This window comes from Theropithecus gelada, chromosome 3 (assembly GCF_003255815.1).
Source record: "Theropithecus gelada isolate Dixy chromosome 3, Tgel_1.0, whole genome shotgun sequence".
NCBI classification, from domain to species: Eukaryota; Metazoa; Chordata; class Mammalia; order Primates; family Cercopithecidae; genus Theropithecus; species Theropithecus gelada.
Window position 1 is genome coordinate 164,956,550 of NC_037670.1, and position 23,613 is coordinate 164,980,162.

The 23,613-nt window shown below is 48.4% G+C and overlaps 1 protein-coding gene across 1 annotated transcript in view; it reads left to right on the plus strand.

The window, feature by feature from the left end:
* RAB19 (RAB19, member RAS oncogene family) overlaps nt 1-16,012 on the plus strand; it is a 23,039-nt gene extending 7,027 nt beyond the window's left edge. Inside the window, exons 3-4 of the mRNA XM_025380304.1 lie at nt 995-1,178; nt 15,644-16,012. Coding sequence (XP_025236089.1) covers nt 995-1,178; nt 15,644-15,912 — 453 coding nt within the window. The 3' untranslated portion in view covers nt 15,913-16,012. The remainder of the gene's footprint in view (nt 1-994; nt 1,179-15,643) is intronic.
* Nucleotides 16,013-23,613: the final 7,601 nt, after the last annotated feature.

Consider the following 23,613-nt stretch of genomic DNA (forward strand, 5'->3'; position numbering starts at 1 on the left):
AAATTTTTTTTTTTTTTTTTTTTTTTTTTTTTTTTTTTTTTTGAGACGGAGTCTGGCTCTGTTGCCCAGGCTGGAGTGCTGTGGCCGGATCTCAGCTCACTGCAAGCTCCGTCTCCCGGGTTCACGCCATTCTCCTGCCTCAGCCTCCCGAGTAGCCGGGACTACAGGCGCCCGTCACCTCGCCCGGCTAGTTTTTTTTTGTATTTTTTAGTAGAGACGGGGTTTCACCGTGTTAGCCAGGATGGTCTCGATCTCCTGACCTCGTGATCCGCCCGTCTCGGCCTCCCAAAGTGCTGGGATTACAGGCTTGAGCCACCGCGCCCGGCCGTGGGAGGCATTGTTGTGAGGACATTCCAGACATGAACAGCTTGAGTGTTCCTTTAAAATCAAAACAGTTCGGCCAATATTATCACCTTTGCCGGTGTTCAGATCCATGGGCAGGCTCAAAAGATGAGTCCCCAAATCTGGACCACGTGATGAATCAGGTGAAAAGGCAAAGAACACAAGACCCCAGGATAAAATAGGTCCGCCTCTTGGACAGCAGCATCCCTTCAACCAGGGCTGTCCAAGCTTCTGGTTTCCCTGGGCCATGTTGGAAGAAGAATTGTCTTGGGCCACACATAAATTACACTAACACTAACGATACCTGATGAGCTAAAAGAAAAAAAAAATTGCAAAAAGATCTCATAATATTTTAAGAAAGTTTAAAAATTTGTGTTGGGCCACATTCCAAGCTGTCCTGGACCAAATGTGTCCCGCGGGTTGCAGGATGGACAAGTTTGTCTTAGATGGTCATTCCCCAGTCAAGGAGGATACCCAAGTCATCCAGTGAAAAATTGAAAGAATAGATTCCTGCATCCTACTCCAGATCTACTGGGTCTGAATATCTAGAAGTGAGACCCAGAAAACTGTGTTTTTAAGACGATGTAGGTGAAGGAGTTCCCATTACCTGTGGGAACCCCTGATTTGGACTCCCCTTCCTGTCCTTCTCCAGATGCAGGTGTGGGACACAGCTGGCCAGGAGCGCTTTCGCACCATCACCCAAAGCTACTACCGCAGTGCCCACGCGGCCATCATCGCCTATGACCTCACCCGGCGATCCACGTTTGAGTCTGTCCCTCACTGGATTCATGAGATAGAGAAATATGGAGCAGCAAATTTGGTCATTATGCTGATTGGTATGGCATTTTTGAAGTTTTTAACTTTGGTTTACTCTCCTCTGAGGATGCTCAGCTTTCTGCGTGTTTCTGATGGCAGTGGAAAATGAAATCTTAGATGTACAAGTGATGGATAGGGCCCCAGAAAGTGCCTTTAAACTGGATCCCACCATGCCCAGTCCTTTTTTTTTTTTTTTTTTTAATTTTTGTAAAGATGGGGTTTTGCCTTGTTGCCCAGGCTGGTCTTGAACTCCCAGGCTCAAGTGATCCTCCTGCCTGGCCCTCCCAAAGTGCTGGGGTTACGGCATGAGTCACTGTGCCTGGCCCTTTATTTTTATTTTTATTTTTATTTATTTTTTTTTTTTTGAGACAGAGTCTGGCTCTGTCGCCCACGCTGGAGTGCAGTGGCGCGATCTCGGCTCACTGCAAGCTCCGCCTCCCGGGTTCACGCCATTCTCCTGCCTCAGCCTCCCGAGTAGCTGGGGCTACAGGCGCCTGCCACCACGCCCGGCTAATTTTTTTGTATTTTTAGTAGAGACGGGGTTTCACCATGTTCGCCAGGATGGTCTCGATCTCCTGACCTCGTGATCCGCCCGCCTCGGCCTCCCAAAGTGCTGGGATTACAGGCATGAGCCACTGCGCCCGGCCTTATTTTTATTTTTGACAATCTCTACTGCAGAGTGAACAGGTGAGTTTTGTTTTTTACTTGTTTATGGGAATCTAGTAGGTATATATATATTTTTGGGGGGTACAAGTGAGTTTGTTTGTTTGTTTGTTTTTGAGACGGCGTCTTGCTCTGTCACCCAGTCTCGAGTGCAGTGGCGCGATCTCAGCTCATTGCAAGCTCCGCCTCCCAGGTTCATGCCATTCTCCTGCCCAGCCTCCCGAGTAGCTGGGACTACAGGCGCCTGCAACCACGCCTGGCTAATTTTTTTGTATTTTTAGTAGAGATGGGGTTTCACCATGTTAGCCAGGATGGTCTCGATCTCCTGACCTTGTGATCCCCCCACCTTGGCCTCCCAAAGTGCTGGGATTACAGGCGTGAGCCACCGCTCCCGGCCACAAGTGGATTTTTAAAAAGAAAAAAGAAGAGTCAATTTATAAGTGTTTACCAATAATTTACATTAAAATACATAAACTAGGTGGGGCGCGGTGGCTCATGCCTGTAATCCCGCACTTTGGAGGGTGAGGCAGGTAAATTGCTTGAGCCTAGGAGATTGAGACCAGCCTGAGCAACATGGCAAAACCTCGTCTCTACAAAAAATAAAAAAAATTAGCTGAATGTGGTGGTGTGCACCTGCAGTCCCAGCTATTCAGGAGGCTGAGGAGGGAGGTTTGCTTGAGCCCAGCAGGCAGAGGTTGCAGTGAGCTGAGATTATACCATTGCACTCCATATGGGTATCCAGTTTTCCCAGCACCATCTATTGAAGAGACTGTCCTTTCTCCAACATGTGTTCTTAGCACCTTTGTTGAAAGTGACTTTATTGTAGATGTATGGATTTATTTCTGGATTCCGTATTCTGTTCCATTGGTCTATGTGTCTGTTTTTATTAGTACCACACTGTTTTGGTTACTATAGTTCTATAGTATAATTTGAAGTCAGGCAATGTGATTCCTCGAGGTTGGTTCTTTTTGCTCAGGATATCTTTGGCTATTCTGAGTCTTTCATGGTTCCATATAAATTTTAGGATAATCTTTTCTATTTCTGTGATGAATGTCTTTGGGCCAGGTGTGGTGGTTCATGCCTGTAATCCCAGCACTTTGGGAAGTTGAGGCAGGAGGATAGCTTGAGACCATCCTGGTCAACATAGTGAGACCTCATCTCTACAAAAACTAAAACAAAATAAAATAGTGAGATGTGGTGGCACAGGCCTATAGTCCCAGCTACTTGGGAGGTTGGGGTGGGGGGATCAGTTGAGCCCAGGAATTTGAGGCTGCAGGGAGCTGTGATCATACTACTGCACTCCAGCCTGGGTGAGAAAGCAAAACCTGGTCTCTTAAAAAAAATAAATAAATAAATAATAAAAGGAAACAGTTATGTCGTAGTAGAGCAAAGATGGGAGAGCTGTGCCATGGCATACAAAGGGCCAGAGTGGACAGGCAGGTGCAGCCCATGCCCTCCAGGGGCAGAAGGAAACTCAGCAATGGTGACTCCTAGAGAAGGGCGGAATAGCACGCATCTCACTTGGGAATGAAGCAGGTCTAAGCTACATGCGGTTTCCCCAGGAATGTGGACCAGATCTACCTTTTTATTAAGGTCATGCATCTCTAGGACACAATGGAGGCAGTTCTTCCTCGGGGCTGAAGGGAAAGCTGTCCAACCTCAGGTGCCTCCCTCTGTGCTACCTTCTCTCTTTTTGAGACGGAGTCTTGCTCTGTTGCCCAGGCTGGAGTGCAGTGACGTGACCTTGACTCACTGCAATCTCTGCCTCTCAGGTTCAAGCAATTCTCCTGCCTCAGCCTCCCGAGTAGCTGGGATTACAGGCTTCCACCACCACCCTCAGCTAATGTTTGTATTTTTAGTAGAGACAGGATTTCACCATGTTGGCCAGGCTGGTCTGGAACTCCCGACCTCAGGTGATCCACCCACCTCGGCCTCCCAAAGTGCTGGGATTACAGGCATGAGCCACCACACCTGGCCCCACTGTGCTATCTTTGAAGGCAGCTCCCTGTCTCCAGCCCACAAGCCCCCAGCTGCCTCTCCCCCAGCCAGCTCCATCTTTAACTAGTCGCTCTGTGAAACAGATGCATCAGAGAAGGGTGACAGATGCCAGGATGTCGCAGGATTTCCAGGAGTCTCAGAATGTTTTCTTGGTATTTTTACCCTAGTCTGTCTTTCTTTTCTTTTTTTTTTTTTTTTTTTTTTTTTGAGACGGAGTCTCGCTGTGTCGCCCAGGCTGGAGTGCAGTGGCGCGATCTCGGCTCACTGCAAGCTCCGCCTCCCGGGTCCACGCCACTCTCCCGCCTCAGCCTCCGAGTAGCTGGGACTACAGGCGCCCGCCACCACGCCCGGCTAGTTTTTTGTACCTTCAGTAGAGACGGGGTTTCATCATGTTAGCCAGGATGGTCTCGATCTCCTGACCTCGTGATCCACCCGCCTCGGCCTCCCAAAGTGCTGGGATTACAGGCTTGAGCCACCGCGCCCGGCCGTCTGTCTTTCATAACAACCATCTCTGCCTCACTTCTTCCTCGGTTCTAGAAATACCCCCAAAGATGACCTGGAGTGTTGCAGTCTCCCAGTTGATAAGGTGTCCCTGTCAGAGGGCTGACACAGGGGCCTTCCTGTTTTCTGTACGTGGCCTCCCCACCTGAATCCAGAAAAATTTATGTCATCCCTCACGGAAGTGTCCCTGCACATATTGCCTCATACACGTGCTTCTTTCTGTCTCAGAAGTTTATCCCCAGCTCCTTGAAGCCACTTCATCAGCACAGGAATGACCCCGGTGTCAGTGGTTGATTGCATGTTGATTTGTACAGCTCTTCCTCCTCTAGCTGGCCACAGGGGGCCCGGCTCCTCCTAATGGCCCCATGTAAAACCCTCAAAGGCCCCCATTTCCCTTAGAATAATGCACATATTCCTGAACATGGTTCATAAGGTACTTCAGATCCTAGCCCTGCTTTCTTCTGGGCATGGCTGGCTTCCCATCTTTCTCCCACCCCCACTCCATCGCAGCAAGGGCTTTAGGAGGTGACCTCATTTTTTATTTATTTATTTTTTTTTTAAATTTTTTTTTGAGATAGGGTCTTGCTCTGTTGCCCAGGCTGGAGTGCAGTGGTGCAGTCTCGGCTCACTGCAACCTCTGCCACCAGGGTTCAAGTGATTCTCTTGCCTCAGCCTCCCAAGCAGCTGGGATTACAGGCACCTGCCACCATGCCTGGGTAATTTTTGGATTTTTTAATAGAGACAGAGTTTCACCGTGCTGGACAGACTGGTCTCAAACTCCTAACCTCAAGTGATCCATCCGCCTCGGCCTCCCAAAGTGCTGGGATTATAGTGAGCCGACCATTTTTTATAGGTTATCCTGGATGCTCTGTCTCATAACTTTCTTCAGCATCTGATATTTGTCCCTCTAAGGATCTTAGCCAAACCTTCTGCTTAAAGTCCTGTTATATTTACAGGTCCACAGTCACTCAACAAAAACCCTCAGCAGGGTTTTTTCCAAATATTTCAGAGTTCAGAATTTGTCAGATTTTAGAAAAGTGTACTCTGTGTTATATAACACCCTCAGCAGGGTCTGGGCCAATGCCCCATGGCCAAATACATTACTATTTATGCAGTCAAATGTATAAATAGTCATACAGAACAGATTGAATAAAATCTTCAAGGCCGGGCGCAGTGGCTCACGCCTATAATCCCAGCACTTTGGGAGGCCGAGGTGGGCGGATCACTTGAAGTTAGGAGTTTGAGACCAGCCTGGCCAACATGATGAAACCCCGTCTCTATTAAAAATACCAAAAAAATCAGCCAGGCATGGTGGTGAGTGCCTGTAGTCCCAGCTACTTGAGAGGCTGAGGCATGAGAATCGCTTGAACCCAAGAGGCGGAGGTTGCAGTGAGCCAAGAGCGCGCCACTGCACTCCAGCCTGGGTGACAGAGCGAGATTCTGTCTCAAACAAATAAATAAATAAATAAATAAAGAGTTGACTCAGTGGTATATGCTGTAGTCTCAGCTACTCCAGAGGCTGAGGTGGGCAGATCACTTGAGGCTAGGAGTTCAAGGCTGAAGTGAACTATTATTGAGCCACTGTGCTCCAGCCTAGGTAACAGATGGAGACCCTATCTCTAAAAAAAAATAATAATAAAACAAAAAAAGTCAAAATGCACAGATGGAGCGGGATGCAGGGAGTAGATCAGATTCCTGGCTGCAGAGGTTCCTTTTCCCACCACATCCCTTCCTCCACCAGGGGCTCTCATTCCTTTCTTCTAGAAGCAGAGCTGAGCCCTGAGCTTCAGGCTCACCAGCTAAAAACACGCGCATGCTTCTTGAAGGTGCGCGCTATACGAGCTTCTTGTGGCTGCTGTAACCAGCTGCCACAAGCTGGGGGCTGAAAACAGCAGATGTGTTCTCCCGCTGTTCTGGAGGCTACAAGTCTGAAATCAGTCCTGCGGGGCTGAAATGGAGGTGTTAGCAGGGCCGTGCCCCTCTGGACACTCTAGGGGAGACTCGGTCCCTCACCTCCTCTGGCTTCTGGTGCAATCTTTGGCTTTGTGTGCCTCTGCCTTCACATCACCTTCTCCTCCCTGTATGGGATCAAGGCTCCTTCTGCCTCCACCTTGTAAGGATACTTGCGATTGCATTCAGGGCCTGCCCAGGTAATCCAGAATAATCCCCCCATCTCAAGATCCTCAAATTAATCACACCTGCAAAGACCCTTTTAGCATTGACAGCTGCCTGAGGCTAGAGCCTGGTCTCCATGGGACCCCTTTCCCAGCCTACTGTAGCACTCAAATGTGCTAATGTCTGCTGAAAACGGTCTTGGATTGAAACTTCTTTGGGGATCATTATGATCTAAGTCCAGCTTTGACACTGAGCAGGTTGATGACAGTGACTATGGGAAAGGATTTTCAAAATCTTTTTTGTTGGGACATATTAAGTATATAAAGAAAAGTACACATTGATTTATCTCAAAGGGAACAGCTGAACAAACACCAGCTGGGTCAAGACAGAGAATATTGGCCAGGCGTGGTGGCTCATGCCTGTAGTCCTAGCACTTTGGGGGGCCCAGGCGGGCAGATTGCCTGAGCTCAGGAGTTCGAAACCAGCCTGGGCAACACAGTGAAACCCTGTCTCTACTAAAATACAAAAAAAGAAAAGAAAATTAGCCAGGCATAGCGACGTGCACCGTAATCCCAGCTACCTGGGAGGCTGAGGCAGGAGAATTGCTTGCACCTGGGAGGCGGACGGTGTGATGAGCCAAGATTGCACCACTGCACTCCAGTCTGGGTGACAGAGACTCAGTCTCTAAAAAAAAAAAAAAGACAGAGAATATTGACTGCTTGTGGGCTCACACCTGTAACCCCAACACTTTGGGAGGCAGAGATGGGAGGATCTCTTGAGCCCAGGAGTTTGAGATCAGCCTGAGCAACACAGGAGACCTGATCTCTATAAAAAATTGCAAATTAGCTGCGCATGATGGCATGTGCCTGTAGTCCCAGCTATGAGGGAGCCTGAATTAGGAGGACTGCTTTAGCCCAGGAGGTAGCGTCTGCAGTGAGCTGTGATCACACCACTGCACTCCAGCCTGGGTGACACAGTAAGACCCTGTCTCAGAAAAAAAAAAAAAAAAAAAGAATATTGCCAGCCCACTCTCCACCCCCACCGGCTTTCACTTCATTACCCCCTACTCCTTCTGCCCCAAAGGCAAGTGCTTTTATGATAAATACTTCTTTGCTTTTTTCTTTTTTAATCATTTTACTACCTAAGCCCACATCCCTAAATACTGCAGTTTTGTTTTGTTTTGCTTTTTTTTTTTTTTTTTTTTGAGATGGAGTCTCACTCCATTGTCCAGGCTGGAGTGCAGTGCCATGATCTTGGCTCACTGCAAACTCCACCTCCCAAGTTCAAGCGATTCTTATGCCTCAGACTCCCAAGTAGCTGGGATTACAGGCAGATGCCACCATGCCCAGCTGATTTTTGTATTTTTAGTACATACAGGTTTTACTGTGTTGGCCAGGCTGGTCTTGAACTCCCAACCTCAAGTGATCCACCCATCTCAGCCTCCCAAAGTGCTGGGATTACAGGCATGATCCACCATGCCTCATCTTGTTTTGCTATTGTTTTGTACATTATATATAAACAAAATCATACCTTTTTGCCTAAGTTTCTTTCCCTCGATATTGTTTATGAGTTTCATCCATTGTTGCATGTGGCTGTAATCTATTCTTTTGTATAATTTGTATACTATTCCTTTGCAAGAACACCCTACAGAGTATTTCTGTGTTCTGTTGGCAATGGACATTTGAGTTGTTTCTAGTTTGGGGCAACTAGGAAAATAATGCTGCTCTGAGCATTCTGGTACATGTTTATTGATGCCGATGGGCACACGGCTCTGTTGGGTAATACCCAGAAGCAAAATTGCATGGTCATGCCGCTCTAGATAATCTCAAACCACTTGCAGAGTAGTCGTTCTAGTCTGTACTCCCATCAGCAGCATGCGCGGGTTCCAGTTGTTCTACATCCTCACCAACATTTGGTGCTGTTAGTCCTTTTACTTCCATGCATCCTGAGAAGTGTGTCATGAGATCACTAGTGTTCTTCATTTGCACTTCCCTGTCTATTAATGAGATTGAACACCTTTCAGATGTGTGTTAGCTATTTGGATATCCTCTGTTGTGAAATACTTTTCAAGTCCAAGTCCCATTTTTCTGTTTGTTATCTTTTTCTTGTTAATTTCTAAGAGTAGCTTATATCTTCTGAAAATGAGTCTGTGTCAGTGTGGGTCCTCCAGGAAGCAGATGTTGGGACAGGATGAGATAGACATGCAAGAGATTTATTGGGAGAAACAGCAGTGAGGGATAAAGAAGAAGGAGCAGGGCTGGGCACGGTGGCTCATGCCTATAATCCCCTTGGGAGGAGCACTTTGGGAGGCCGAGGCAGGTGGATCACCTGAGGTCAGGAGTTCGAGACCAGCCTGTCCAACATGGTGAAACCTCGTCTCTACTAAAAATACAAAAAATAGCTGGGCGTGGTGGCGGGCGACTGTAATCCCAGCTGCTCAGGAGGCTGAGGCAGGAGAATCGCTTGAACCCAGGAGGCAGAGGTTGTGTGAGCTGAGATCGTACCCTTGCACTCCAGCCTGGGGGCAACAGAGCGAGACTCCATCTCAAAAAACAAACAAAAAAAAGAAGGAGCAGAAGGAGGCAGGGAGTCTTCTATGAGATGTAGACCTGCCCCTGGGAAGGAGAGAACGGAGGAAGGACAAGTTTGTAGGTAGAAAGAGTCTTAGACTAAGCACAACTCGAAGAAAGTTTCTTTTTCAGGCAATGGGGTGCTCAAAAGCCAAGGTTGCCTGATAGAGGAATCGAATCCTGCATCTTGCAGCATGGTTGTGCATGAGTGCCTGCACAGTACGGGGGGATGGGGTGCTATCCCCCCAGGGCACTGCACTCGTCCTGCTGGGCTCTGTCACCTGCATTCCCTGCACTAGGCTCTCTTGAAGGAGGCCCCAGCCCTTGTCAGTTACATGTGTTGCAAACATCATCTTCCACCCTGTGGAGTAACCTTTCCCTCTCTCTTCTTAAAAATACCTGAAGGAAGGAACATTTTGGTTTTTTTATGTTTTATTTTTTATAGATAGGGTCCAACTCTGTCACCCAGGCTGGAGTGCAATAGTGCCATCCTAGCTTACTGCAGCTTCGAACTCCTGGGCTGAAGCAATCCTCCTGCCTCAATCTTCCAAGTAGCTGGGACGACAGGCGCATTCCACCATGTCCAGTTAGGTTTTGTTTTTGTTTTTGTTTTTGTTTGAGACAGAGTCTCGAACTGTGACCCAGATATACTGTGACCCACTGTGTATAGTGGCCCAATTTTGTCTCACTGCAACCTCCACCTCCTGGATTCAAGCGAGTCTCATGCCTCAGCCTCCCAAGTAGCTGGGATTACAGGCATGTGCCACTACACCCAGCTAATTTTTGTATTATGAGTAAAGATGGGGTTTCACCATGTTGGCTAAGCTGGTCTCAAACTCCGGTCTCAAACTCCTGGCCTCAAGTAATCCACCGGCCTCAGGCTCCCAAAGTGCTGAGATTAGAGATGTGAGGCACCACGCCCAGCCCCAGCTAGTTTTTTCTATGTTTTGTAGAGATGGGGCCTTGCTGTATTGCCCAGGCTGGTCTTGAATTCCTGGGCTCAAGTGATCCTCTTGCCTCAGCTTCCCAAACCACTGGGATTACAGGCATGAACTACTATACCCAGCCTTTTCCTCTCTTGGTGGTGTATTTTGGTGAACAGACACTCTTAATTTTAATATATTTCAATCTATTGATCTTTAATAATGATTGCTTCCTGTGTCCTATTTAGGAAACTTTTTCTTAATTGAAATCATCAAGATTATATTACCTTTTAAAGTTTAATCGATTAATTATTATCATTACTCTGCCTTTTACATTTAGATCTGTGATCTACGTGTAATTGATTTTTTGTGTATGGTGAAAGGTATGGGTCAAAACTTTTTCATATAAAGATCTAATTGTCTCGGTACAGTTTACTAAAAAGGCAACCTTGGCCAGGCACAGTGGTTATTGCCTGTAATCCCAACACTTTGGGAGGCCAAGATGGGCTGATCACCTGAAGTCAGGAGTTCAAGACCAGACTGGCCAACATGGTAAAACTCCATCCCTACTAGAAAAATACAAAAATTAGCTGGGCGTTGTGGTGGGTGCCTGTAATCCCGGCTACTTGGGAGGCGGAGGCAGGAGAATCACTTGAACCCAGGAGGTGGAGGTTGCAGTGAGCCGACATCGTGCCACTGCACTCCAGCCTGGGCAACAGAGTGAGACTCTGTCTCAAAAAAAAAAAAAAAAAAAAAAGGGCAACCTTTTCCACTGCTCTGTGGCACCATCTTTTCGTAGAGTACACATCATTTATACATGAGTTTGCTTCTGAGCTGTTTTTCCTCTCCATTGATCTTATTCATTCATACTCTTGGGAGTGAAAATATCTTCAATATTACAATGGTTTATGACCCTCCAAAAGGCCATACACAGTACATCTGTGGTATTAAATTTTCATAGGCCAAGATCACTCCACTGAACTCCAGTCTGTGTAACACAGTGAGACCCTGTCACACACACACACACACACACACACACACACACAAATTTGCCATGTGTGGTGGTGTGTGCCTGTAGTCCTAGCTATTTGAGAGGCTGATTGCTTGAGCCCAGAACATTAACGTTGCAGTGACCTATGACCATGCTACTGCACTCCAGCCCAGGTGACAGGACAAGACCCTGTCCCAAAAAAAAATGAATAAAGGCCAGGCACAGTGGCTCACGCCTGTAATCCCAGCACTTTGGGAGGCTGAGGTGGATGGAACACTTGAGGTTAGGAGTTCAAGACCAGCCTGGCAAACATGGTGAAACCCTGTCTTTCCAAAAAATACAAAAATTAGCCAGGCATGGGGGTGCACACCTGTAATCCCAGTTACTCGAGAGGCTGAGGCAGGAGAATCGCTTGAATCTGGGAGGTGGAGGTTGCAGTGAGCCAAGATCGCACCACTGCACTCCATCCTGGGCGACAGAACAAGGCTGTGCTCAAATTAATAAATAAATAAGGTGGATGGTTAAACAAATGTTGGTCCTTGGCTGGGTGTGGTGGCTCATGCCTGTAATCCCAACATGTAGGGAGGCCAAGGTGGGCAGATCAGCTGAGGTCAGGAGTTCAGGCCAGCCTTGAAACCCCGTCTCTACTAAAAATACAAAAATTAGCTGGGCATGGTGGCGCACTCCTGGAGTCCCAGCTACTCAAGAGATGGAGGCAGGAGAATCCAGCCTGGGCAACAGAGAGACTATGTTTAAAAAAACAAAAAACAAAAAACCACAAATGTTGGTCCATGCATACTATTGAATACTACTCAGTAGTGAAAACCATTAGTGGTATGCAGAAAACAAACTACTGATTTATACAACAACTTGAATGGATCTCAAAGGAATTATGCTGAGTGAAAAAAAGATAATCTCAAAAGGTTACGTATATGAATCCATTTATATAATATTCTAGAACTAGAAGAGATTGGTGGTTAGCAGGGGCGGAGGACCGGGGGTGGTGAGAGTTATAAAGGAATAACATGAAAGAGAGCTTTGTGAGAATGGAGTGTTCAGTGCTTTGACTGTGGTGGTGATTAAAGAAATCTACGCATGTGATCAAATAGTGTATAATTATAAACATACACACAAATAAGTGCGTGGGACATTTATTCATTTCATAACAAGAAATCTTTTTATTTTTTATTTTTTAGAAAGAATTTTGTTCTTGTTGCCCAGGCTGGAGCGCAGTGGCACGATCTTAGTTCACTGCAACCTCCGCCTCCCAGGTTCAAGTGATTCTCCTGCCTCAGCCTCCTGAGTAGCTGGGATTACAGGCGCCCGGCACCACACCCAGCTAATTTTTTGTATTTTTAGTAGAGACAGGGTTTTTACCATGTTGGCCAGGCTGGTCTCGAATTCCTGACCTCAGGTGATCCACCCACCTTGGCCTCCCATAGTGCAGGGATTACAGGTGTGAGCCACCGCGCCTGGCCAAGAAATTTTTTTTTTTTTTTTTTTTTTTTGAGATGGCATTTCACTGTTGTCGCCCAGGCTGGAGTGCAATGGTACGATATCAGCTCACTGCAACCTCTGCCTCCTGGGTTCAGGTGATTCTCCTGCTTCAGCCTCCCAAGTAGCTGGGACTACGGGCATCCACCACCACACCCAGCTAATTTTTTTTTTTTTTTTTTTTTTGAGACGGAGTCTCGCTCTCCTGCCCAGGCTGGAGTGCAGTGGCCGGATCTCAGCTCACTGCAAGCTCCGCCTCCCAGGTTCACGCCATTCTCCTGACTCAGCCTCCCGAATAGCTGGGACTACAGGCGCCTGCCACCTTGCCCGGCTAGTTTTTTGTATTTTTTTAGTAGAGATGGGGTTTCACCATGTTAGCCAGGATGGTCTCAATCTTCTGACCTCGTGATCCGCCCATCTTGGCCTCCCAAAGTGCTGGGATTACAGGTTTGAGCCACCGCGCCCGGCCTAATTTTGTGTTTTTAGTAGAGATGGGGTTTCGCCATGTTGGTCAGGCTGGTCTTGAACTTCTGACCTCAGGTGATCCACCTGCCTCGGCTTCCCAAAGTGCAGGGATTACAGGCATGAACCATCAAGCCTGGCCTCGTGACAAGAAATCTGATTAAAGTCTGTGGATAGCACCCATGTCAATTTCCTGATATTGATAATGTGCTATAGTTATACAAGATACTACCATTGGGGGAAACTGGGTGAAGGGTAAACTGGACCCCCCTTTCTCTCTCTCTCTCTCTCTCTCTCTCTCTCTATGTATATATATGTATAGAGATGAAGGGGTGGCCTGCCCCTCCACACCTGTGGGTGTTTCTCGTTAGGTGGAACGAGAGACTTGAGAAAAGAAATGAGACACACAGACAAGGTATAGAGAAAGAGAAAGTGGGCCCAGGGGACCAGCGCTCAGCTTACAGAGGACCCATGACGGCACCGGTGTCTGAGTTCCCTTAGTATTTATTGATAATTATCTTTACCATCTTAAAGATAAGGGAGTGGCAGGACAATAGGATCATTGTAGGGAGGAAATCGGCAGTAAGACATATGAACAAAAATCTCTGTGACATGAATAAGTTTAAAGGAAAATGCTGTGCCTTGAGATGCATATGCAAACATCTCCATAAACCTTTTAGCAGCATTGTTTCAGCCTATCACATGGGGAGAAACCTTGGACAATACCTAGCTTTCCTAGGCAGAGGTCCCTGCAACCTTTGGCCCTGTACGTGTCCCTGGGTAGTTGAAATTAAGAGAATGGTGATGACTTTTAACCAGCAAGCTGCCTTCAGGCACTTGTTTAACAAAGACACATCCTGCACAGCCCAAAATCCATTAAACCTTGAGTCACCGCAGCACATGTCTCTTGCAAGGACAAGGTTGGGGGTAGGGTCACAGATTAACAGCATCTCAAATACAGAACAAAATGGAGTCTCTTATGTCTACTTCTTTCTATATAGATACAGTAACAGGCTGATCTCTCTTTCTTTTTTTTTTTTTTTTTTTTTGAGACGGAGTCTCGCTCTGCCGCCCAGGCTGGAGTGCAGTGGCTGGATCTCAGCTCACTGCAAGCTCCGCCTCCCGGGTTCGCGCCATTCTCCTGCCTCAGCCTCCCGAGTAGCTGGGACTACAGGCGCCCGCCACTGCGCCCAGCTAGTTTTTTTTTGTATTTTTTAGTAGAGACGGGGTTCCACCGTGTTAGCCAGGATGGTCTCGATCTCCTGACCTCGTGATCCGCCCGTCTCGGCCTCCCAAAGTGCTGGGATTACAGGCTTGAGCCACCGCGCCCGGCCTGATCTCTCTTTCTTTTCCCCACATAGATATGTGTGTATATATGTATATATGTGTAGATATGTGTGTGTATATATACATACGTGAGTATATATACATATGTGTGTATGTGTGTATATATACACGTGTCTATAATATATACATATATAATGACTTCCCATATATCTATAATTGTTTCAAAATAAAAGGCTTAAACACGTTTTATGGAAGAAGGGGGAAGTAGGGGAAAAAATCTCTACAGAGGCTCCTGTGGGGACAGTAATGAAAACCAGGTTGAGTAACACTAGTCTAGCTTGTCTTAATTACTACAGTTTTGTAATAAATCTTGATGTCTGGTAGAACAAATCCTGTGGGAAAGTAATTTTATCTTTAGATTCCTGCCTCAGGGAAACCAAGGCAAACTTTTATTGTATGTAAATTATAGCTTTCTCAGAAAGTCCTTTAGGCCAGGCGTGGTGGCTCATGCCTATAATCCCAGGCACTTTGGGAGGCCAAGGCGGGCAGATCACTGGAGGCCAGGAGTTCAAGACCAGCCTGGCCAACATGGTGAAACCTTGTCTCTGCTGAAAATACAAAAATTAGCCAGGCATGGTAGCACTGGCCTATAATCCCAGCTACTCGGGAGTCTGAGGCACAAGAATAGTTTGAACCTGGGAGGCAAAGGTAGCAGTGAGCCGAGACAGCACCACTGCACTCCAGCCTGAGTGACAGAGCGAGACTCCATCTCAAAAAAAAAAGAGAAAGTCTTCCATTATGCACCTCCAATCCAGCAAATCCTGATCACAGTCTACTCAGCTAAATGAGCCCCGTCTCACACAGCATCCAACACTCTGCTGTTTGAGGGGGGGAAAAAAGAGTAAAAAGAGGAGCAAGGGCTGGGCGTGGTGGCTCACACCTGTAATCCCAGCACTTTGGGAGGCTGAGGCAGGCGATCACCTGAGGTCAGGAGTTCGAGACCAGCCTGGCCAATATGGCGAAACCCCATCTCTACTAAAAATACAAAACTAGCCGGGCATGGTGGCAGGTGCCTGTAATTCCAGCTGCTTGGGAGGCTGAGGCAGGGGAATCGCTTGAACCCAGGAGATGGAGGTTGCAGTGAGCCAAGATTCTGCCATTGCACTCCAGCCTGGGCGACAAATTGTGTATAATTATACACAATTTGATCACATGCATAGATTCCTTTAATCACCACCACAGTCAAATTGCACTCCAGCCTGGGCGACAGCCTACACTCCACCTTGAGACAAGAGTGAAACTCCATCTCAAAAAAAACAAAAGAAACAAACAAACAAACAAAAAAGTGTGCCCTCAATTACCATTTGTGAATGAATGCATGCATGCCTATTGAAGAACTAAAATGTTATTTGTAAAGTTCATCTTGAAAGAAACCAGATTAAGTTATTCAATGGAATATCTGCTTATCTTTTTCCTTCCAGGAAATAAATGTGACCTCTGGGAAAAGCGGCACGTCCTGTTCGAAGATGCCTGCACACTGGCTGAGAAGTACGGCCTCCTGGCCGTTTTGGAGACATCGGCCAAGGAATCCAAGAACATAGACGAAGTCTTCGTGCTCATGGCCAAGGAGCTGATCGCCCGCAACAGCCTGCACCTATATGGGGAGAGTGCCCTGAACAGCCTCCCACTGGACTCCAGCCCCGTTCTTATGGCACAGGGTCCAAGTGAAAAGACCCACTGCACTTGCTAAGATGTTTGCAAAGCCAGTCACACCCACCAAAGAGGCCACCTCTGAAACTAAAGGTAGCCAGGATACCGTAGTGTTGCCCCAGTGGCACTTTAGACCCCAGCGTGGACTTGCCGCTCACCCCTAATCCTCCCAGTCTGGATGGGTCACGCTTCTCCCTTGACTCACACCACAGGTTGTAGCTGCTGACTCTCAGGAAAACCAGCACCATTGTTTTCACTGACTCTTGACTCCGGAGAAAGCAGGACTTCAGGCCAGGAGAGGGAGGACAAATTGTACTCTTCTCCCCTTTCACTTTTCTGTCTCCCCAACGCTTCTGCTGCCTTCTACTGAATTTTGTTTCTTGCTTGAAGAAGAGCGTAGTGAAGGAGAGGAGGGAGGCAAAATAGCAAGAGAGAGAAGAGGCTGTTTGGAACATTCTGGAGCAGTTTGAAACAGCTCAGGCAGGGAGAATGGAACAAAAGCCCGCAATTAGAAACAAGAATGCTGCTATCATTTTGTTCCTGACATTCACACCTCAGGTCTTCACTTTGGGGAGCAAAGCCTTTTAGCAGAAATACCAGAAGTACCATCTTGCCAAATGGTCAGGAGCTGTCTGATGGAGATGGAACTGGAATTCACTCTATTCTAGCAGGGCTGTCTTGGCCACCCACCTGGGATAGGGGAGACACCTGCAATGTTTTTTCTTTCTTTCTTTTCTTTTCTTTTTTTTTTTTTTTGAGACAGGGTCATACTCTGTCACCCAGGCTGGAGTACAGTGGTGGGATCTTGGCTCACTGCAAACTCCGCATCCTGGGTTCAAGAGATTCTCCCACTTCAGTCTCCCAAGTGGCTGGGACTACAGGCACACGCCACCACACCTGGCTAATTTTTGTACTTGTTGTAGAGACGAGGTTTCACCATGTTGCTCGGGCTGATCTTGAACTCCTGAGCTCAAGTGATCTGCCCACATTAGCTTCCCAAAGTGCTGGGATTATAGGCATGAGCCACCACGCCTGATCTTCTTCTTTTTTTTTTTTCTTTTGAGACTGAGTCTCACTCTGTCACCCAGGCTGGAATGCAGTGGTGCGATCTCGGCTCACTGCAACCTCAGCCTCCACCTACCGGGTTCAAGTGAGTCTCCTGCCTCAGCCTCCCAAGTAGCTGGGACTATAGGCGCCCACCACCACGCCCAGGTAATTTTTTTGTATTTTTAGTAGAGACTGGGTTTCACTATGTTGGCCAGGCTGGTCTTGAACTCCTGACCTTGTGATCCACCCATCTTGGCCTCCCAAAGTGCTGGGATTATGGGCATGAGCCACCATGCCCGGCCTTTTTTTTTTTGAGACGGAGTTTCACTCTTGTTGCCCAGGCTGGAGTGCAATGATGTGATCTTGGCTCACTGCAACCTCCCCCTTCCAGATTCAAGCGATTCTCCTGCCTCAACTCCCTAGTATCTGGGATTACAGGCGCCCGCCACCACGCCTAGCTAATTTTTGTATTTTTAGTAGAGATGGGGTTTCACCATGTTAGCCAGGCTGGTCTCGAACTCCTGACCTCGTGATCTGCCCGTCTCGGCCTCCCAAAGTGCTGGGATTACAGGCGTGAACCGCTGCACCCAGTCTTTTTTCTTTTTTCTTTTTTCTTTTAAATTGTAGAAATGAAGTCTTGCTGTGTTGCCCAGGCTGGTCTCCAATTCCTGAGCTCACAGGATTCTCCCACCTCAGCCTCCCAAAAAGCTGGGATTACAGGCGTCAGCCACCATGCCTGACCCAATTTCTTTCTAGAACCCCAAATCATCTGCCAGATCAGAAGTCACTTTTGAATTAAAATTAAATTGGTTCATAGATGAATATCAAGCCAGCGTTGTACTGCCCCTTCTGTAAGATGTGGCCAGAGAGCAGCTGGTGCCTTCTGGAATGGAGTAACCCCGGATTTCAGAACTAAACATGTAAGAGGAGGCTGGAAGGCACCAGGCGCCCCTCGTTTCCAGGACTGTGTTAGGGGACATCAGGGCAGGCAGCAGGAGCAGGCCAGGGAGCCCTTCCAGGGTCCCAGGGAGCTGTGCACACTCACCTGGGGCTTCCGGAGGACAAACACCACTTATGACTGCAGCTGCCATTTACTGAGCTGCTTCTTGTGGCCAGAAGTTGTGTGAGGTCTGTGGGAAGTGAATGGTCCCCTTGGTTTGTGATGCCAGTGGAGGGGAAAGAGGTACCAGCTGCATTCTGCTGCTCCTTTTTTTTTTTTTTTTGAGATGGAATCTCGCTCTGTCACCCAGGCTGGAGTACAATGGCGCGATCTCAGCTCACTGCAACCTTCACTTCCCAGGTTCAAGTGATTCTCCTGCCTCAGCCTCCTGAGTAGCTGGGATTACAGGGGTATACCACCACACCTGGCTAATTTTTGTATTTTTAGTAGAGACAGGGTTTCACCATGTCGGTCAGGCTGGTCTTGAACTCCTGACCTCAGGTGATCCACCCGCCTCAGCCTCCCAAAGTGCTGGAATTACAGGCTTGAGCCACTGCGCCCAGCCTGCTACTCTTAACATCCTTGGACTTTCTCTCATCCAGCATCCTCTCATCCAGCAGTAGCTCTCAGTTCCCCCTTTCCCTGCTCCACTCTCTCTTTTTTTTTTTTTGAGACAGTGTCTTGCTCTGTTGCCCAAGTTGGAGTGCAGTGGCGTGATCTTGGCTCACTGCAAGCTCTGCCTCCCAGGTTCAAGCGATTCTCCTGCCTCAGCCTCCAGAGTAGCTGGGACTATAGGCGTGTGCCACCACACCCGGCTAATTTTTTGTATTTTTAGTAGAGACAGGGTTTCACCATGTTAGCCAGGATGGTCTCGATCTGACCTCGTGATCCGCCCCCCTCGGCCTCCCAAAGTGCTGGGATTACAGGTGTGAGCTACTGCGCCCAGCCCTTTTTTTTTTTTTTTGAGATTGGGTTTCGCTCTTGTTGCCCAGGCTAGTGTGCAATGGCACGATCTGGCTCCCTGCAACCTCTACCTCCTGGGTTCAAGTGATTCTCCTGCCTCAGCCTCCCGAGTAGCTGGGATTACAGGCACGCACCACCACACCCAGCTAATTTTGTATTTTTAGTAGAGACAGGGTTTCTCCATGTTGGTCAGGCTGGTCCCTAACTCCCAACCTCAGGTGATCCGCCTGATTTGGCCTACAAAAGCGCTGGGATTACAGGCATGAGCCACCGCGCCCGGCTCCCTGCTCCACTCTTAGCATCTGAGTATCAGGGCCCCAATCACAGCCCATCTGCCTTTCAGCGAGAGGAAGGCAGTCTTTGGGCTCCTTCCCTGGACTGGTCTTCTCCTTGGCCTTAAGTTATTCTCCTGCTCCTTTATACATTTCTTGGTTCCCAAGGAGTCCTTAGGTAGGAGCCAGAATTTAAATTCTGACCTTCGGGATATATCCATAAACTAAGCCAGCCACAGACAAGAAGGACAAAACTAGGAGACCTACGGAGCATGAGCCTCCTCCCAGTTCTCCTTCACCATCAGGAAGCACTCTTCATTTTTCTCAGTTAAGGTGCCTTTTAGAAATTTCTTGTCTTGCGACAGAGTCTTCCTTCCTTGTTGATTAGTCTATTCTTGAGGAATGGATCCATCAATCTGTTCAGTGTGTGTCCCAGTGCCGGCTCAGGGTGGGCACCGATCAAGATGAAGGGCCTGCCGTGCCTCCCATGGGGGCTAGCCCTCTCCCGTTCTGAGCAGCAGTCATGCAGCCTCGGCTGAAAGCAAGCCTCACCCTCTTTCCCTCCTCCTCCACCCCCAGGAAGAGATCTCAGGTCAGAGACCAATGGCAGCCTGGAGTACCTGTCTTCCCTGAGACACCTGTATTTTGATGGGAATCAAAGACACAAACCTATACATAAAGCTGTAAGGTTGGAACTGTAGCCAGGACTTCAGCTCACAGGATCACAGGAAAAGAAAGGCATCTAGAGAGAAGGAGACCTTCTGGGAACGCCTGAGATCACCGCTAGGACAGCCATCATCCTAGTGTGGACATCCCCACTGGGAGATTGTTTTTCTATGCATAGGTGTCCTCCACTCCAGGCCTCCCAGACAGGTGTTGAGGGGATGCAGATGGCTGCTTGGTGCCGGGTGGAGGGAGGGCTCCACACAAAGACACCAGTCGCCTGAGCAGCTCCCCTAAACAAGCCGCAGCCCGGAGGAGTCATGTGAGTCCCTCGTTTTTGCTGGAGTGTCTGCCCTTCCTTACAGAACCCTCCTCTCCTCACTTTGTTCACAAAGGGCAAGTTCTGAGACCAGCTGCCAAACCCTGGCTTCCACGGTCCAGTTAAGAATGCAGTGAGCTGAGATCCGGCCACAGCACTCCAGCCTGGGTGACAGAGCAAGACTCCGTCTCAAAAAAAAAAAAAAAAAAAAAAAAAAAGAATTTGCATTAGGCCAGGTTACCTGAGGTCAGGAGTTCGAGACCAGCCTGACCAACATGGTGAAACCCCGTCTTTACTAAAAATACAAAAATCAGCCAGGTGTGGTGGCGTATGCCTGTAATCCCAGCTACTCAGGAGGCTGAGGCAAGAGAATCACTTGAACCTGGGAGGCAGAGGGTGCAGTGAGCCGAGATTGCAACATTGCACTCCAGCCTGGGTGACAGAGTGAGACTCCGTCTCAAAAATAAACAAACAAACAAATAAATAAATAAATAAATAAAAAGAATTTGCATTAAAGTTCTGAGAGGTACTGCAGCCATATCCACAGGTCCTTCCTCACTCAATCAACTATCTCTACCAGGACACCTACCAGAAAAACCAACTTCCTAAGTCTATCACCAATATAGCGGCCTCCTGTGTTTGGGTGCAGGTACTTGGCAGTGTGTGTGCACGTACCCAGGCTCACCCACTTAGTCAGCAAGTCAAGGCAGGGGCCCACAGCTCTCTGCAACCCACCTGGACAAACGTGGCCCATGATAGAAGGAGAGGGTGATGGTGTGAGACTCAAACCCCTAGGCTTGGGCACTATGTATCCTTGGACAAGTCACACACCTCTGTGAATTCCCTTTGCTCAAGCATATGATGCCGTTGCTTAATTAAACACTTGTGAGGACCAAGAGAGGGAATGGCTGTGAAAATGCTTTGAAAATATAAAACCAGGCCTGGCGCGGTGGCTCATGCCTGTAATCCCAGTACTTTGGGAGGCTGAGGTGGGAGGATCACCTGAGGTCAGGAGTTCAAGACCAGCCTGGCCAACATAGCAAAACCCCGTCGCTACTAAAAATACAAAAAATTAGCCGGGTGTGGTGGCATGTGCCTGTAATCCCAGCTACCCAGGAGGCTGAGGCAGGAGAATCGCTGGAACCCAGGAGGCAGAGGCTGTAGTGAGCCGAGATTGCGCCCCTGCACTCCAGCCTAGGCGACAGAGCAAGACTCCATCTCAAAAAAAAAAGATATAAAAGCAAGACAAAGGTGATAGGGAATCATTGTCATGTTGTTCAGCAGCCATCAGGGAACTGAAGCTCAGTGTCTGGACACTTGGTTTGGGATTTAAGGCCTTGCCACCTGGGAAGAGGTGGAAAGGGGTGCATCTTCCCTGTGGCCTACTAGTTCCTTGAGAATAAAGCCCTTCTCTATTCCATGTGTTGGCACAAGTACGCTTGATGACATAAAGAAATTCTTGAGAAACTCACATTATCTGAAAATGCACGTCAAAGCACTGTCCTCACAAGAAGCGATGATAAAGGACTTCGTTGTCCATCCACAGAGCAAACAGCCCGGAACTACCTACACCCAACCTCACAGAGCCCCTGCAGCTGGTGCCTGCCACTTAGCCTGCCCAGGGAAGAGTTATGGTGGGGGATGTGAAATTCTGGGGTGGTGTCTCTTCAGAAAGAGGGTTCGCAAAACCCTTCCTGCCGCTATTCCAAGCCCTGTGCCCTTCAGCCCCAGAAAGGACCTTTTACAGCTTCTTGGTACCAGCATGTTCTGACAAACGCCATTTCTAGAATAATTTCCTAACAGGTTCCAAGATCAAATCACACACGGTTAATGCAGCATAATTTCCAGGGCATAGGAACAGAGGGATATGAAATTGACTGGATGTCGGAGGGATGCTGTGCGTCACTCATGATGACCAATCCTGGAAAGGCCTCGGGTTGCCTGGCCCACAGAAAAGGCTGAGGCAGTGCTCCTTGGGTTCTCTGGACTATCTTTTTTTTTTTTCCTTTTCTTTTCTTTTTTTTTTAAGAGATATGGTCTCACTCTGCCACCCAATCTGGAGAGCAGTAACATGATCATAGATAACTCCCTGTAGCCTTGACCTCCCAGGCTCAAGTGATCCTCCCACCTCAGCCCCATGAATAGCTAGCTGAGACTACAGGCTTGCACTACCATACCCACCTCATTTTTTGTATTTTTTGTAAAGATGGGGTCTTGTGGCTGGGCGTGGTGGCTCACGCCCATAATCCCAGCACTTTGGGATGCCGAGGCGGGCAGATCACAAGGTCAGGAGTTAGAGACCAGCCTGGCCAACATAGGGAAACCCCGTCTCTACTAAAAATAGAAAAATTAGCCAGGTATGGTGGCACATGCCTGTAGTCCTAGCTACTCGGGAGACTGAGGCAGGTGAATCACTTGAACCTGGGAGGCAGAGGTTGTGGTGAGCTGAAATCGAGCCCCTGCACTCCAACCTGGGCAACTGAGCGAGACTCCATCTCAAAAAAAAAAAAAAAAAAATAGATGGGGTCTTTCTATGCTGCCCAGGCTGGTCTCAAACTCCTGGGCTCAAGCAATCCTCCTGCCTCAGCCTCCCAAAGTGCTGGGATTACAGGTGTGAGCCACCACACTGGGCCCCTGGACTATCTTCTTCTGACTTGGCCATGGGTGAAGCCTCTGGGGAAAGCAGGCTCCATTATGAACCCCAGGCAAGTGAGAAGAGTAAGATGACAGCTGCCCACCCAGCTCAGACCTACTAAGACCTGGAGAAGGGTTGGGGTGAAGAGCAGAGTTCAAACAACTTCAGTACAGGAAACCCTCCTACGTTTCTTGATGAATCCACTGACCAAGATGTAATCTTCAAAGAAAACTCCCTCTTTGGAGAGACTCCTATCTTATTCCATTTAAAAATTCTAGGGGCCAGGTGCAGCAGCTCACATCTGTAATCCCAGCACTTTGGGAGGCCACGGCAGGCAGATCACTTGAGGTCAGGAGTTCAAGACCAGTCTGGCCAACATGGTGAAACCCCATCTCTACTAAAAATAGAAAAATTAGCCAGGTGGGGTGGTGCATGCCTATGAAAAAAAAAATTATATTTTAGAGATGGAGTCTCTCTGCATTGCCCAGGCAGATCTTGAACTCTTGGACTCAAGGGATCCTCCTGCCTCAGCCTCCCGCATAGCTGAGATTACAGGTACTAAAGTTGGTGGCTCAAACTCCTCTGGGCTGGGGCGGGGCAGAGGTGAACAGGGAAGCGGTTTGGGAGAGGCAGATATGGGTGTGGGCCTGGGTTCTTGCTGACCGAGGGAGTTGGGAGGGTGGCCTGGGCCTCAGGCTGGGTGGCCGCAGCTGTGCTGGCGCCGTGCCCAGCTCACCAGGTCCCTGATCGGGAACCACAGCGGGATCCGTCTCCGAGCCCCCTCCACAGAGTTTCTTGCCTGGAAGAGGTTCCTGCTGATGTGGGCGCTGAAGTCTCCCCATGTGTTCCCGGGGCGCGGGACCACACTGGACCCTTCGCAGGCCTTGGGTAGCAGGGTTTTC